General features: G+C 44.1%; 2 protein-coding genes across 3 annotated transcripts in view; one reads left to right on the forward strand and one right to left on the reverse strand.

The window, feature by feature from the left end:
- Positions 1-924: 924 nt before the first annotated feature.
- Positions 925-4,168, forward strand: tsn (translin). The gene is made up of 6 exons (XM_017421076.3): positions 925-1,090; positions 1,360-1,453; positions 1,530-1,626; positions 1,751-1,866; positions 1,960-2,039; positions 2,791-4,168. The coding sequence occupies exons 1-6, from the start codon at positions 1,025-1,027 to the stop codon at positions 3,019-3,021; spliced, it is 684 nt and encodes a 227-aa protein (XP_017276565.1). The 5' UTR covers positions 925-1,024; the 3' UTR covers positions 3,022-4,168.
- Positions 4,169-8,010: 3,842 nt separating this feature from the next.
- Positions 8,011-15,709, reverse strand: part of si:dkey-91i10.2 (uncharacterized protein LOC555224 homolog) — a 69,728-nt gene continuing 62,029 nt past the window's right edge. For both annotated transcript variants that reach the window (XM_017421121.3, XM_025006990.2), the window contains exons 4-8: positions 15,416-15,611; positions 13,932-14,154; positions 11,784-12,373; positions 9,419-9,564; positions 8,011-9,127 (exon numbers count right to left, since the gene is read on the reverse strand). In XM_017421121.3, the coding sequence (XP_017276610.1) occupies positions 8,299-9,127; positions 9,419-9,564; positions 11,784-12,373; positions 13,932-14,154; positions 15,416-15,611 (1,984 nt within the window). In that variant the 3' untranslated portion in view covers positions 8,011-8,298. The remainder of the gene's footprint in view (positions 9,128-9,418; positions 9,565-11,783; positions 12,374-13,931; positions 14,155-15,415; positions 15,612-15,709) is intronic.

Here is a 15,709-nt window from a genome sequence, read left to right on the forward strand (position 1 = left end):
ATCTGCAAAGAAAGCCTCTCTTGCATGTTTTAGTGTTGTGTGATAGTTACGTAGTCTTTCCTTGTAGATGTCATAATAAACGTGCAGTTGAGCCTTACGCCATTTTCGTTCAGCCCTACGGCAGAGTTGTTTTGCAGATTGAACTGTTTGTGTATTTCTCCATGGAGATTTCTTCCTACCAGTCACAACTTTCACTTTAATGGGGGCAATGTAATCAATGATATCTGAAAGTTTGCACTGAAACTCATCTATCAACTTATCTACGTCATTATAGTTTAAGGGCGAGGAAGAAGAGTAGATTTGTTTAAATGTTTCTGCTGTGTTTTCTGTGAAAGTACGTTTTGTGATAGTAGTTTTTTGTACAAGTGGGTTAACGTTTAAAGAACTGTCAAAGATAACAGCAAAGTGATCCGACAGGGCGACATCAGTTACAGAGACATTAGAAATATTCACACCCTTACTGATAACCAGGTCCAGTGTGTGACCTTGAGTGTGTGTTGCTTGTTTGACACGTTGTGTTAGACCAAAACTCTCTAATATATTAAACAGATTTTTTGCCCCTCGGTCTTGGGGGCTGTCAACATGAATGTTAAATGCCAACCAGGGTTGTAGGTAGGTAACAAAATGATGCAAACTTTATTTGATCCATTTTAGTTGATGACCTATATTACCTCAACTCACCCAAATCACCATAATATTAGCATATTATGGGTCATAAATACTTAGCAACAATTTAAAAAATGAATAAATACTCTAAAAGAAGTAATTAAAAATATGTTGCAAAACATATTTGAAGTTTTCAAAGCGGTCATACAAATGTTGCCTAATTTATTCAGTTTAATAACTGGAAAGCATTAAACTGACAGTTAATTTTTTATTTTAACTAGCGAACGCAGTGATGACGTCATCAGTACGCGCTCGCGGGAGGCGGAGTCTATCCGCACGCTGAGGTTGTAGTTCATTAGCTGCTAACGGCTGCTTTAGCGCCTTTAATATTGGCCGGAGGGTTTGTCGGGGTTTGGAAATGTCTGTCACCGAGATGTTCAGCTACATTCAGGGCTTCCTGAGCGCCGACCAGGACGTCAGAGAGGTGGGAACCAACAGCGTAACAACATTTATCTCCCACACAGTTAGCTAACCTGAGCCGAGCTGTTTCTTGTCATGTTTTGTTGTCATTAGCTGCTCTCAGACCGCGTGAGAGACCCTCTCATCACATTGAACTAGTGGCTAATGCACCATTTCTTTAGCTTATTTTCACGCATGTGTCAGTTTTTGCACGATTCCTTTAGACTAGCTAACATCAAATATCAGCTGTCTTTTGAAAATATGGGATTATCTTTTTTATTTTGTCTCTCTCAGGATATCCGTAAGGTGGTTCAAAATCTGGAGCAAACTGCCCGAGAAATACTTACAGTACTCCAAAGTGTCCACCAGCCATCTGGGTTCAAAGAAAGTGAGTATCTGACACAGTCTGCGACTGTTTACAATTTTATGTTTGACCTTTTTTTTAATATGTAGTCTGCTTATAGTTCCCAGTAGATGTGCAAAGGCCCGGGAGTTGTTCTGCACCGTGAGGACACAATTAGCTGATCTGAAGACCAAATTTCCTGTGGAGCAGTATTACAGGTACTGTCCCTTTCCCCCGGTGTGTAAAACTCTTAAGCATTTCTTGGTGATGTGACTGCAGGGTTTTTGCACCTCCGGTCCCACCTTTTCCTAATCCTTTGTTTCGCCCTGGTGCCTTTTTCAGGTTCCACGAACACTGGCGGTTCGTCTTGCAGCGTTTGGCCTTCCTGGCAGCCTTTGTCGTCTACCTGGAAAGCGAAGCTCTCGTCACACGGGAGGAGGTGGCTCAGATACTTGGGAGTAGGTACCAGTTTATGGGTTTAGCTGTTAGGTGAAAGAAAAGAAAAAAGTCTTAACCTTGTTTCTTTGTCCTTGGTGCTCTCATTCTGTCAGTTGAGGTCGTGCGAGAAAAGGGCTTCCACCTGGACGTGGAGGATTACCTGGCAGGTGTGCTGATCATGGCAAGTGAGCTGGTGAGTCTAAAACTGATTGCTAAGCTGTCACATCATCGATACGTTCAAGCTGGAGAACCTGGTGTGGTTCTGGCAGTGTTGGTGTTTGTAGCATTTTGGAGTTTTGCATCTTTAACACAAGTCTTATTGTTCAGTTTGGATCGATTCCAGGTGGGTTTTTTAGGTATTACCTTTGCAGATGAGTCTTTCCAGCCTAATTTTAATCATCCATTGGTTACTTGCATGTCCTGAGATTAAAACCAATTCTGAGAAGAAACATACAAGAGAAAAAACATTTTCCAATATTCTTGTCATCCCAGTAAGCGTATCCCTTCCTGTGGCTTTGCATCTAAAATTCAAGAACATTTCCTTTCCTTCCACTTCGGTGTTGCTGAAAATTAAACATGTCAGAGTTTTTCTGAGCTGTTTGGGTCTGAAAAATTTGCCCAATTATGTTGTGGTTGCTTCCTCTGTAAAATTTAAGAAAAACAAGATTAAAAAGCTAATTGAAAGAGGTAATTATGCCTTCTATTCAACTTCTTGTTTTAAACCCTCAACTTTAATTAGTCATATCAACAATAGTTGTTTGAAAACATCAAAAATCAGAGTTAATGTATAAATATTTTACGTGATGTTTTGTGTTGTATGTCACAAGTGTGCCCATATATGCCTCAGTGAGGTTAAAAGTTGTTTTTGTAAGCTTTTTTCCCCCTTTTATATGTGCTGTCAAATGTGTGTTTTTGTTAAATTTGCGGTGTTTTGCTCCCTGTAGTCGCGGCTGGCAGTGAACAGTGTCACAGCCGGGGACTACGGCCGGCCGCTCCGCATCTCGAACTTCATCAACGAGCTGGACTCGGGTTTTCGCCTGCTCAACCTGAAGAACGACCCGCTGCGGAAGCGCTACGACGGCCTCAAGTACGACGTGAAGAAGATCGAGGAGGTGGTGTATGACCTGTCCATCCGCGGCCTGGCCAAGGAGCCGGAGTCCGGTGGGGACAAGTAGCCCGTGTCGCGGGGAACCCCGACTGGCTGCGGGGGCGGGGCGCGGGGGGAGAAGGAGGGCGCGGCAACCGCCTCCGGCTGGAACCTTGTCGTGGCTGCTGCAGCTTGGAGACCTTACCTCACCTGGAAGGCAAGACCCAGAGATGTGCCTGAGGTCCCAGCAGCCAAAGACACTGTATGAATGAATGAATGAATGAATGAGTGTGTGGATGCCGGTCTGTCAGAAGGGCAGCAGAGATGGTGAAAGACGTCAGCATCCGCATTCAGAAATTCAACATTGAAGGTTCGATCTCTTGCTGGTTTTGAAAATGTGTTCTCAGCACCATCTGATTTCTGTAGTGTTGTTGTATCGATTTGGTGTTTTTTGCTGTTCTGTTGGACATGCAGCAGCAGGTGTGTTACCACTGACTAACAGTAAGTTGATTCATTCAATAGGGAAGACATTGATTGCTCTGATTCTTTCAGAAACGCTTTAGTTCTCTGGTATTATTTGTTTTTCTTGCAGAAATGTGCAGAAGTTCCAGTGTTTACCAGAGGGTTTGATCTTTGGCGGTTTCGTTTGAGGTCTTAAAACTGAAATACTGTTTCAAGCCGCATACATCCAAACAGATTCTGGAGCCTCATTTATACAGAAAACCTTTGCTGCAAACACAGCTACTAGGAAGAGTCTTAAAATGAAAACAAAAACAACAAACATTTTAGTTTATTTTGATATTTTTTTCAATTTGGATTATAAATGAGGCTCTAGGAGCAAATGAGCCAAAGAAATGACAGCGATGCACTTCACCTGACAGTAAACGTCTACTGGGATTAGTTACGAGTCATCCGGCAGTCAGGAACTGTTGGGCTTTCTCAATACTGTAGGTTGTGTGGAAATGATGACATCTTCTCTGGAAACCCACGAGCAGGCATCTAAAACAATGCCTTATACAGCATGTTCATTATTTCTTTTGAATAAGGTAAAATTCTAAAGGTTAGTGTTTTTGGTCTATAATGGAGCTAAGTTCACTTTTTTTCCCCTCCACATTGTGCTTTTATTCCTGGGAGTGAAAACCATCGCCGTTGTACAGCGTTCATTCCAGTATGTGACCCGAAAGGTTTGTGTTTATTCCGTTCGAGATGTAACATTAAAAACAACGTTAATAAGACTGTGTTTAAAATCTTTTAATACATTTCACAATATATTACACAGGGGAGAAACAATACATCAGGTCTTTCAAACCAAATGGAAAGAAAAAAGAAAAAAAAAAGAAACATTTGCAACTCAGCAGATGTTTTTCGAAACGATTCGGTCTGAACCTGCGTCCTCCGACGTCACAAGCAGCTCTGCGCCTCCGAAACACAGTGATTTGCCTTTTCTGTTTCAATGCTACTTCATGCCAAACGATAACAGCCGCGGTCTTAACGAGTCGTTTTGCTTCGACTGAAAGTCAACTCAGCCAGATTCATGATATAAAATAACACTACTGCACAGGAGATGCATTGCCAGCAGTTATACTGAGGAGAAATGTTTTACTGATTATAATAAAGTGCTTCAAACACACACAAAAATAAAAACACACAGTGGTAAAACATTACAAATAAGACCTCAGGATCAGGAGTAAAAAGAATAAATCTATTGCCTGTAAGTTGATTCCAGTTGAGTGGAGACAGGAGGGCAGAGCAGTTTTGTTTTCTACTGAATGCTACTGTGACGCGTTTCGAATTTGTCTTTTTTTTTTTTTTTTTTAACAGTACGAGTACGAAGGCACAACAGCTCATTGTTAGGTTTATGTACCCCTTTCTGGCTGCTTTTTCTGCGGCACGTTTAATCAAGTGAGCAAAGTCTTTCAGCCTTCTCTCCAAAGACGTTCACGATAACGTTTGCATCCTTAGCTGTAGGGGGGGGGTCGTGTTTCAGTTTGAGGTGGGGGAGCCGAACACTCGTATGCAGAAGAAGACTAGAACTGCAGTCATGCTAATCGAGCCACTTTTTAAATCAGTTGTGACATTTTGAGAGTTAAAAAACTATATTAGTATTTAAATGTATGCAGCATTAATGAAACCTGTTTTATTTGTCCTTTTTGTATTAATTCTTTAACTATGTAGGATATACATGTTCACTGGCATCCATCTGGGGCAGCTGGAGCACCCTCTGCACCCCTACTTCTCACAGCCTTGCCAAGGGTTCATGTTCCAGAGTGGTTTTTTTTTTTAAAGATGTGATGTTGAAATGGCAAAAAAAAAAAAAAAAAAAAGGTGGCTAAGCTTTTAACCTTTAGCCTTTGCAGCCGACGTTCAGTTAGCCGTTAGCGAACGTTTACCAAACTTTCCCCGAACATTTCCTTGTCAGCCACTATGTTATCTTTAAATTAGAAGTTTTCCACGTTCTGGTGTTGGCACGGGTCAGTTCCTGCTTTCAAGGTGCACCGCAGTTTTAAAGCTACTCAAATATTCCAACATTTTTTAGAGTTTGATTTGACAGAGACCGTACATGAAGACGGACCACGTGTCTCCCATCTGCTTCTGTTGGACAAAAGCGAAGCCAGAACATCCCCTTCATGGGCGCTGCCATGTCATGACCTTTCTGAAGCGTCGAGTAATTAATTACAGCTAACATTTGAGCATACAGCAGCAAGGAAAGAACTGACTCAACAAGAGTCAACACCAGGGGGGCAAAAAAAATGCTCTGAGGTTTATTTTTATTAATAAATGTTCCATTTCTTTACATGAGCTTGACCTTCATGCTGCAGCCATCTTATAAGGGGAGATTTTTTTTTGTTTCAGCTCAGAGCGTAAAAAACAGAGGGAGCGCTCGTCACGTGGTCGGAATCAGTCGTCTTGTCGTGTGCGTGTCATAACTGCACCAAGAAACTCAACGAAGCATCTGGAATTTTGGGAGAATTTAGTCGATTTATCGAGAAGAACTACCTTCAAAACGTGTTAAAACGTGGTAAATCAACTACGCTCACATAGACACTTTCTAGCCTTGCTCTTTAAATAAGAAATGTAAAACATGGCCGTCTTAACCACCAAATGTATGTGATTAACTGCTGCTGCGTGTCGAAGCAATAATTTGGATGTAGAATTAAAGAACACACATCCTGATTTCCCTGAAGCTTCGGCTCCTTCCAGTCTGGATCCTACAACATATTTGAATTGTCAAGCACGTTTTACTCTGACACCAGTATTGTTTTCTATATTTGATTAAAAAAAACAGGATGTTCCGGATCTGTATGTTGGTAATCCATCTGTCCAATCCACATTCTCCTAACTTCAGCTTCCTGCTGATTCCTGCCTCGTTCGGCTTTTCAGTCTGTTCATTTCTTGGAGCCGACAGGATTTTACACCAGCGTGCTCAATTTTAGGAAGAACTAGTGTATACCTGAAGACCTACATCTTCTCGTGGACACACACGTGTTTGTTGACATTGCTCCCGTTTTGGCGGCCATTTTGGATATAGATATCACAAATTCTGATTAGACCAGTGGCACCCAATCCTGGTCCTCGAGGGCCACCATCCTGCATGTTTTAGATCAGGGGTGGCCAATCCTGGTCCTGGAGGGCCACCATCCTGCATGTTTTCCTTGTTTCTCTGTTCCAACACACCTGATTTGAATCAATGGGTGATTAACAGGCTTCTGCAGAACATGTAGAGGTCATTTAACCTCTGAATCAGGTGTGTTGGAGCAGGGAAACAAGGAAAACATGCAGGATGGTGGCTCTCCAGGACCAGGATTGGAGACCCCTGTTTTAGATGATTTCCCTGCTCTTCAGCAGGTTTTCGAGTTCGGCAGGAGCCTGTTAATCACTCAGTCATTCAAATCAGGTGTGTCACACCTAAAACATGCAGGACAGTGGCCCTCCAGGACCAGGACTGGACACCACTGGATTAGACAAAAAGCAGGAGTGCTCCCTCTCTGTTTTTAACTCCAAGTTTTAGCTTCAACTTCAGACATCTGTTAGAATGTCTGGTTTACCATTAATACAGTCTATGGTTCTGTAAGGTCCCATATGTCTGTATTAAGATTTGAATAACATAATATGGTTACAATAAATATGTAATATCTTTAATATATAGCTATAAATAGCTATAATATAAATATTGTTGCATTGTCTCGTATTTTAACTCGGTGACAACATTAGTAGCAATAGCAATATTTTGGATTTTAAATAAAATGAATGTGGTACTTTGGTAGTGGTATTTCTGCTCAAGGTTATCATGCTGCCAGGATCTCGTACAAAAAATATTATGGCTTTTATGTTTTGAGATGGGGATTTCTTACTATTTCCGTTCACGATTCAGTTTATTAAGTGAAGAAATGAATTGGGCGCTTCAGTTTCGTACAGCTTTACCGGACTAACGGGCCACAAGGTTGAAAAACTCTGCACTTGACTCAAAATGAGGCAGACGGATGTTAACAAAAAAAAAAAAGAAGCAAAGACTGGACGTCTTCGTTTTTTGAGGGTGATGAAATAAGGCCTTAAAGATGAGGACCGACCTAAACAGATTTCAGGCTTCAGTAAAATCTACCACACAGCTCAGTACTGCAGTAAACCAGAATTAACACCTGACCTCCAAAGGAGAAAAAATTAAATGCATATACAGTAGCTACTTGTTTTCAAATGGGCAGATATTATTGCTGTTCCTTTACGACCCACTGACACACAGTGACAGAGGAGGTCTGTCCGGCCTGTCGGAGAGGCTCTGCTCAACTGCATCTTTGGCAGTGAAAGCTGCCGTGCTGCCACCGTACAGCAGAGGGCAGCACAGAGACAGGGAAGGGCAGTGATGACAAACAGAAACCGCTGAACAAAGACCTTAAGACATATCTGCCTTATTATTGAAAAAAAAAAAAAATGTTAATCCTCACTGTCTCATATAAAAAAGTGACATTTCAATTTGTCTTTTTGCATTCAGTCATGTTCAGTCATGCTTTTCACCAGACATACCTTAAGTACCGAAGAGCAAACAGTCTTTTACAATCAAGGCTGGCTCGTACAGCCCAAGTTTTTTTTTTTTTTTTTTGGTTGTTCAAGAATCTGGTATATTTGTTTTTAAACTGTAACTGCCTAAAATAAATCTACGTACACAATTCTATGGCGCACTTGCCGCTCCGTAAGAAAGAAAGTGCTTCGGCTTCTCACGAGACTGTGAGACAGATTGTGGTTTTGCTTTCTGAAATCTAGCGCGTCAGAGCGGTGGCGTTACGTAGAAATCGTTCGTCTTCGCCTGGTTTCTGCGGTCGAATGGTTTCGGGTTATTTACAGCGTGACGGAGAGGTGTGGAGGCTCGGCCTCAGGAGCGCGTCTGGTTTGTGTTGATCATGATGTTGGGCAACGCATTTCGCCTTTTCCTCCAGGTTCCCAAGTCTCGAGCGTATCTCTTAATCTGATGGAACCACTGCTGGGTGCGAGATTTGTCCGATGCACGGAAGACAAAGGACTCCCGTCGGATATCGAGAACCTCGAAAGTGTCCTCACAGTCGGGATCGGACGACACTATGCAGTTTCCCAGACGGATGGGCTCTCTCAGCACTGTGAACTTCCCGCTGCTCTTGTCTTTGATCAGGACCAGCACTCCGTCTCGGACGCTCTCCCCGGTACCGTCCGGCTGGTCGCCCCGTGCGCCGACATCCTGTCCGGTGGGGTCCCCAGCCCGCTGTGTCCTCACCATCAGAAGACTCTGCACGTTTTGGAACTTGAGCGCCTTGCTGCCCTTTCTCACCCACTGACCATCAGCCGGCTGGGACAACTGAAGGGGTCCTTCCATGACAAACCTCGTGTTTTCTCTCGCCCAGCCCACCGTCTTCATGGACACCTCTCTCATCTCGATGTTTATAACCTCCCGGTTCTTGCGGCTGTCCCGGCGGAATGAGCGCAGGGACCACGTGACGCCGTTGCCCTCCTGCTTGGTCTTCATGTTGATGTGTTCCAGGTGGGACTCCACCCGACTCTTGGCCTCACGGAGACGTGCGTAGTCGGGATGGCATTCGGGGGTGACCTTGATGATGCGGCTCAACAGAAGCGGGTACTTCGTCACGCGCTGAAGGGGCGCCATGAGGAAGGAGCGCAAGTTCATACGGCGCAGTGCAGTGTTGTCATTTTGGGAGACGTCTAGGAATATTCTGAAACAAGAAAGAAGAGGAGATTCTTACAGGCTTTGGAGAACTTTTGAACGTGTATTAATGAGCATAATAGAACAGCCTGACTCATTGGCGAGCCGTGGTTCTGTCTGAAAACATAAATCATTGCCGCGCAACTCCAGAAATAGACCTTCTTCTGAATAAGTGATAAGTCACTGTCTTTTCATAAAGAATTACAGAGCAGCCGTGGCAGAAACAAGAGAAAGCTTCCAGAGCAACTTTCCCCATCCTACCAGCCAGTAGGAAGAGTAGTCCTTGCGTTTTTGTGCGTACCTGAGCAGTTCTTTCTCCTTCTCCAGAGCGTTGAGCATGTTGACGGAGGTGGACTGCTGCAGGCAGTAGGTCTGGAAAGCTGGCAGCATGTTGACAAACTCGAGGAAGATTTCTCCAATGTACACGGTCAGCAGATCGTCATCTCCCTGGATTACAGTCGCACACAAACACACATCCAGGCCAGGGGAAGTCAGAAGGATTCAATAAAAGGCAACTGAACGTTCTTTCTTTTAAAGAAGCTCATATGCCAAAACTTGATTTCAAACTGGGATATAAATCAAAGAAGCCGTTTTCAGACCTGGAACAAACATCTGCCCTGTGCGATCTGAATGCACTTAACAGGTGTGAGCGCTCTCATTGAAGACTTCTTCAGTCAGACCCTCCTCGGAGGAGGTCTGATGGGCTTTTATACACATTTATTTGGTAGTCTGAATGCAAACCACCCTGAGCTACACTGCAGGATTACCTACTGACCTGATGTGACCCCACGCAATTAGTCGAGGTATTTACTGCATGTCTATAGATAAAAAAAAAACAAACAAAAAAATGCTTCTGCTGCCAGCTAATGTAAACCCAACAGACAGCCATCTTTTGGAATATCCTTAAATTACGCTTGTTATGTTCATACAGCTAAAGGTTTATTGAACTGTTTGTCAAAATTCTTTTCAAGAAAGATGTTTGTTTTGTTGAGATTGTATCAATCAGTGATTTACCAACACACTGTGGTGACTTTCTCTTCGCCTTTAAAGTTCGTTCTGCTTGTTTTTAGAGCCGACTGTACCTGCTGTACCGGCACGGTGTTTATAATAATAAAAATGTATAAATCCATCTAGGTTGCACACACCAAGTGGTTTTCTTTTCATGCTACATAGAAAAGATATTTTCACCCAAAAACTTCCCTCCCTTATCACTTTTACTAGAGGCCCAATAGAAAGTTATCTTTTAATGACTGGTCTGAGGAAAAAAAAAAGAGGTATGGGTATCTGAAAATGGTTATAAGTGAACTTATTCTTATAATGCCATTACGAGCAGTGGTAGCAGCATCATGGTTTTAGCTGTTAGAGTTTACCGAGGCTTGCAGGTGGACAATGAATCGGCCATCGACTAATGAGGCTATACTTCAGCAAGAATGGAGGGCTTCAGGTGACAGCAGCAAACTGCTGACAGTGTAATAAAACAAGAGCATTTCCAGATTAACACATCTGTTCTTTAGCTCTTGTGATTAGAAATGTTTTGTAATTGGGAGAAACAACAACCTTCCTTAAATTACAGATGACAGGAAGCACAAACTGATGATCTTATCGCACGTCTTTCTTCCAGCATGCATCGACATTTAAAACGTTTGAGATGCGCTTCAATGGTCCAACCTAAAGTTACTATCTAGGTCAGGGGTCATCAACAAAATACGCTCCTTGGTCAAAGTCTTTGTAATCAGGTTGGTGCGGAGGCTGGCCTTTGATTCTAGTCGGAGTGGTTTATTTCACTTCCTACTGTCAGAAATAGATCACATTTAGCATACGTTATATTTTTCCAGAAAGGATGAGTTAAACAGTTTTCTGCTTTTTCTTGTTTGTTTGTGTGGTTTTTCCACCACTGCATAAATGTTCAATGTGAAAAAATATGTTCAAAATTGCGGTATATGCTAAATACATTCAGTTCAAATATTTGATAAAAAACCCAACATGAGGATTTTAAGGGTTTTTTGAGTTGAAAAGATGTCTGGGGTCATTTTAGATGTTTCTATACGAACTATAAATGCTTACGCTAAAATCTGAAAAAATAGAGGCTAAAAGTGAGAGTTTTGTAGATGTCTAAATTTAACTGTACATTTAGCTGAGACTGGCGAAATAAAGCAGTGATTGACACAGTCGACTGAGCTAACCAGCCACAACTCGAGGACGGCACTACTTTAGTGTCAGACTGTTTACAGACCTCATCGGACTGCGGATGAGCGCTCTGATTGGTTAAGGCAGTGACGAAATTAACCCCAGCTCCAAATAATTTCTGTATTCAATTGTGCATAAGTTGATTTAATACTTTGTGGGCCCAACAGAACAAGCTTTCCGATCTGAAATGAACTGGGGGCTGTCAACTGATGATCACTGATCTAGGTATTTGACAACCAATGATCTTAATACCAATATTAATGCTAAACATTTTACCTGAAGCAGCTGAGGTTCTGCCTTTATGTGAAAATAAGACACGATGAATTCATTAACATGCAGTAAAATATTTGCAGGTAGTAGCAGGAACAGGAAACATTTTATAAATGTGATCCTGAAGGTAATTTTTATGTTTCCATTAGCTGCTAACAGCTGACAGAATAAAACCCTCCCACAATGTTTGGTGTGTTTGTGAGAGTCACCTGGTCAAAGGCCTGATCGATGCTGTCCTGCAGGTGTTCCGTGAAGCGGTCGTTGACGTCTATAAGCTCCTGAACGTTGCTAAACACCACAGTGAGCTGCTCAGCCGTGAGGAGACCTGCACTCTGCATGGGGCAGTAAAACTCCTCCTTGATGATCCGCAGGTCCTCGCCGTAACTCGACTCCGTGTTCAGAAACTCCAGGATGGCCTCCTTCCGCTCGGTGCGCAGCTTGGTGCAGCGTTCGCACATTCGCTCACCGCGCTCTTTGGACGCCCCGTCCCTCAGCCCGCAGTCAGGACACGGCCTCTGGGCTTCCCAGGCTCTCAGGGAGGCGGACGGTCTCTTCCAGGTGCGGGACAGTCCCGGGCCGATGCCGCTGTCCACCCGCTCGACCTCGGCCCCCCGGGTCCTGCGGTGACGGCGGGGCTCCCGGTCCTCCTCCTCCCGCTCGTCACTGAGGCCCACCACGCCGCTGTCTGAGCTCAGGCTGCTGATGGTGCTCCAGCGGTGCTGACCGGACCGAGTCACGCCCAGAACCACCTGCCGCTCCTCACCAGGGGGCTCGGAGTGACCACGAATTGCTGCTGGCGCTGGCAAAAGAGAAAAAGGGAACGAGCCAAACTTGTTACCGATTATAATATTTGTGGATTTGACAGCTAGTGTTTGTTTTTGCCTCACTAACAAGACACACATTCGATTCTGTCACCTCATTACAGCTCAAGTCAAGACGAAGAAGCTATTACAGATTTCATCTTTCTCCAGTAATTAGATCCCAAGCCCTCGAGTAACAACTTAATCTGTCCACATACAGTTAGTGTGTGCGGTCGAACATATCGCCTGCACTGCTAAACCTAATTTGCTTGAAATATTCAGATAAATAAATGCCGATAAGTTTTTTCCATTTGGAAACATCAATTTGAGGCCCATTGTGTTTGTGAGAAGGCAGAAAGGTCTTTTCAGTTTGCCATATTGACTGTCCTGCGTCTGAGTGCTCCTATCGACAGGGAAGCTTTAAGCTCGAGGAGCAGGAAATGCTCAGAGGGGGAGGTCAGGGTGAAAAGGTCAAAATATTCAGACAAGAAAGCACTGCTGTTTAAGCGATGTTAAAATGGATCAAATTCAGGTTGTAAGAGCCATGACTGCTCTGTAATGGGACACACACAGTTAAATGTCAGGCTTAGTTGGAGGTTTATCCACAAGTTTTGGGAGATTCACCTTTTCAGTAAGAACCAAGAACAGCACCAGATGCCCGAGGCAAAACCATTTAAACTATTTTTAGTTTAAATTCCATGACCCAGGACTCGGAAACGCAGCTAGATTGGGCTATTTTATTGCGTAAGAGAAATCAATGTGGAAAGTCAGTGGACCTTCACTGATTGAACTGACGTCACAGATGTGGTGCCTGACTGTGGGAAATCACGAGGGCTGACGTTGGGACCAGAAACAGGACGTGCCGTCATGACAGCACACACCTGAAAACCACACATCTGTCAAAAAAGAAAAGAAAACCACACCTGAGAGTTTATATCTATTTGTGACGTTTGTGTATTTCATCATAAAAGTCTGTAAAAATGGGGGAATGTCTTTACGTCAGGCTGGATAAAGGCGATAAAATGTGTGGTTTTGAAAAGGCTTCCTGATCCCAACATAACAGATGACGTCTGTGTTCATCTCCTCTTACAGATTTTCTAACAAAAACTCAACGTTAAGATGAATTGCTGTAGAGATGTTTGGAAAACCTCACAAAAACTAAGAAAAACAAGGATTCCTAACATTTTATTTAGGAAAAAATCAATCCAGGGCGTTAATTTGAAAAAAAAAAAAAAAAAATCAATTATTACTGACATATGGAGCTCCAAAACACTCAACAAACTTGTGTATTGCACAATATATTCTTTAGCATTTACACTAACAAAGTTTTCTTATGCCCTCATATATATATATATATATATATATATATATATATATATATATATATTTTAAAAAAAATCAACCTTTTATTTATTTCTGACTCTTAAGGGACATGCAATCTGGTCTCACACATGTATAAAAACAGAGCTTGAGCTACATGTTTGGCTTCTAAGTAGTTTAATAGATGACAAAAAAATAAAAAATACAGATAAGTCTAAGGATGTGTCATGTGCTCACCACTGTCTCTGTCTCTGTCTCTGTCACGGTCTCGGCGGTGGCTGTGGCTGTGGAGTCGGGCGGCAGCAGCAATCTTCATTTCCAGCTGTTTGCGCTTGGAGGCGTCCGCTGGCATGGGGTCACTGTAGTGGGGCCGCAGGCGGCACTCGCGCTGCGCTCTGACCGTCTCAGCCAGCTCGTAGGCCGCGTCCGAGCTGGAGCGCCTGCAGCCCAGACCGGCGTGCTGCCATTTGGAAAGACAGCGAGCGTCAGTCAAATGGCCACATCTCTATAGCAACAAGTGAAACGGAGCAAACTCTCCGAGGGGTGGATGTGGGAACGACCACACGACGCGAAACCACAGCCTGCGTGCGTCTGTGAGTTTTCACGTGCGGCGGCACCGGGATCGCTGTGATGACATCGTTACATAACAGATCTAAGTTATCCTTCTGAGCCCGGCTCGCGGGGGTGACAGGAATCCAAATTTCTTTCTCAGACGCAGCTCTAATCGCCTGCCAAGTCTGTGAGCGCAGCAAGGCCGCACATCTAAAAATCTGCTCTTATCACAAGCTGCCATCAAACAAGCTGGAAGATAAGAGACAAGTCAAAGCATCTCCTGGGGTTTTCTGGAGGCGATAAGAGGAATTCCCCGAACAACGCAGAATCCTAGACATGCATATCAAACCCCCTGAGAGTTGACCTGTGGTAGAGAGTTCAAATCCGCTCATTGGGTTTAAACGCTATCACTAACATCTAATTTATACGAGATGGATGCTATTGGCTTTACATCAACCACTAACTCCCTAAACGTCGCCAGCTCTCTGACACCTACCAGCTGCACATGACTGAAAGGCACAAAGAAGGAGCCAACGCTTTATTTCAGAGAACACTGTGACTTAAGCTTGCAGTGATCAGGTAAAATAAAAGAGAATAATTAGGATTCGAATGACTGATCACACAGCAGCCTTTACTTTGGAGAGCAGAGGCAGGCTGCAAATTTGGAGCCCAGAAATTAAGAAAAAGCGAACGCACCTCGACATCTGCTCTCTAAACTACCTCCAGGAAGGCAAGATGCAACTCCGTGCTCGTCGGGTTCTGTTCTGCAGATGTGGAGAGGGGCTTGATGCTAGCTGCGGCTCAGGCTGGTGTCGAGCTGCAGCCAGCCCGCCGGCAGAGAGAAGCCACACAGAGAGCGGCGGGACTGAAGCTTTGAGTTATTACCAGCACCCCGCTGCCGAGGGGGAGGCGTAATCTTTCCCCAAACATCCTCAGAAATCAGGCTGTTTCTGGACTGAGCTCTGCATGCTTGCTCCAGTCTCAGCAAAAAACACCTCTGCAAAAATGTCTGAGTGATGTGCATGTGTGTGTGTGTCGCGGTCCCCTTCCTTGTCCCAGTCATCCTTACGTGGATTCATGCATTTCTGTGCAGCAAAGCGACAATAACGAAAAGGACGCACACCGAAAAAAAAAGACGAGAAAGAGAACCAGAAAAAAGGAGCCCTTACGCATTCTCCTGCCTCTTCTCCGTCTCCTCTTGCGGGCGCCACGTCGCCAGCCTCGGCTCTGCAGGCCGTCGTCGCCGCCGTTGCCATGGCAACGGCGGAAGTCTGACAGTCGGCCGAGGAGGCAGTGATGTCACAGCCCCCGTCCCGGTCACCTGACAGCCTGACGGGGGCCTCGGCGGAGATCTCTGCACTGCAGCTGGGGAGGAACGGAGGAGACGGAGGCACAGAGGATCAGAGAGATGGATGGAGAATTTTTTTTTGTGGGGTGGAGGGGGAATGAGAAAGTCAGGGGGA

The sequence above is a fragment of the Kryptolebias marmoratus genome, linkage group LG6, assembly GCF_001649575.2.
Source record: "Kryptolebias marmoratus isolate JLee-2015 linkage group LG6, ASM164957v2, whole genome shotgun sequence".
NCBI classification, from domain to species: Eukaryota; Metazoa; Chordata; class Actinopteri; order Cyprinodontiformes; family Rivulidae; genus Kryptolebias; species Kryptolebias marmoratus.

What these genes read in the sequence shown, in the direction of transcription:
- tsn (XM_017421076.3), top strand. Translation starts at nt 1,025, where the DNA reads ATGTCTGTCACCGAGATGTTCAGCTACATTCAGGGCTTCCTGAGCGCC. An exon ending in CCGACCAGGACGTCAGAGAG is followed by an intron (nt 1,091 to 1,359) that starts GTGGGAACCAAC and finishes TGTCTCTCTCAG; the next exon opens with GATATCCGTAAGGTGGTTCA. An exon ending in CCTGTGGAGCAGTATTACAG is followed by an intron (nt 1,627 to 1,750) that starts GTACTGTCCCTT and finishes TGCCTTTTTCAG; the next exon opens with GTTCCACGAACACTGGCGGT.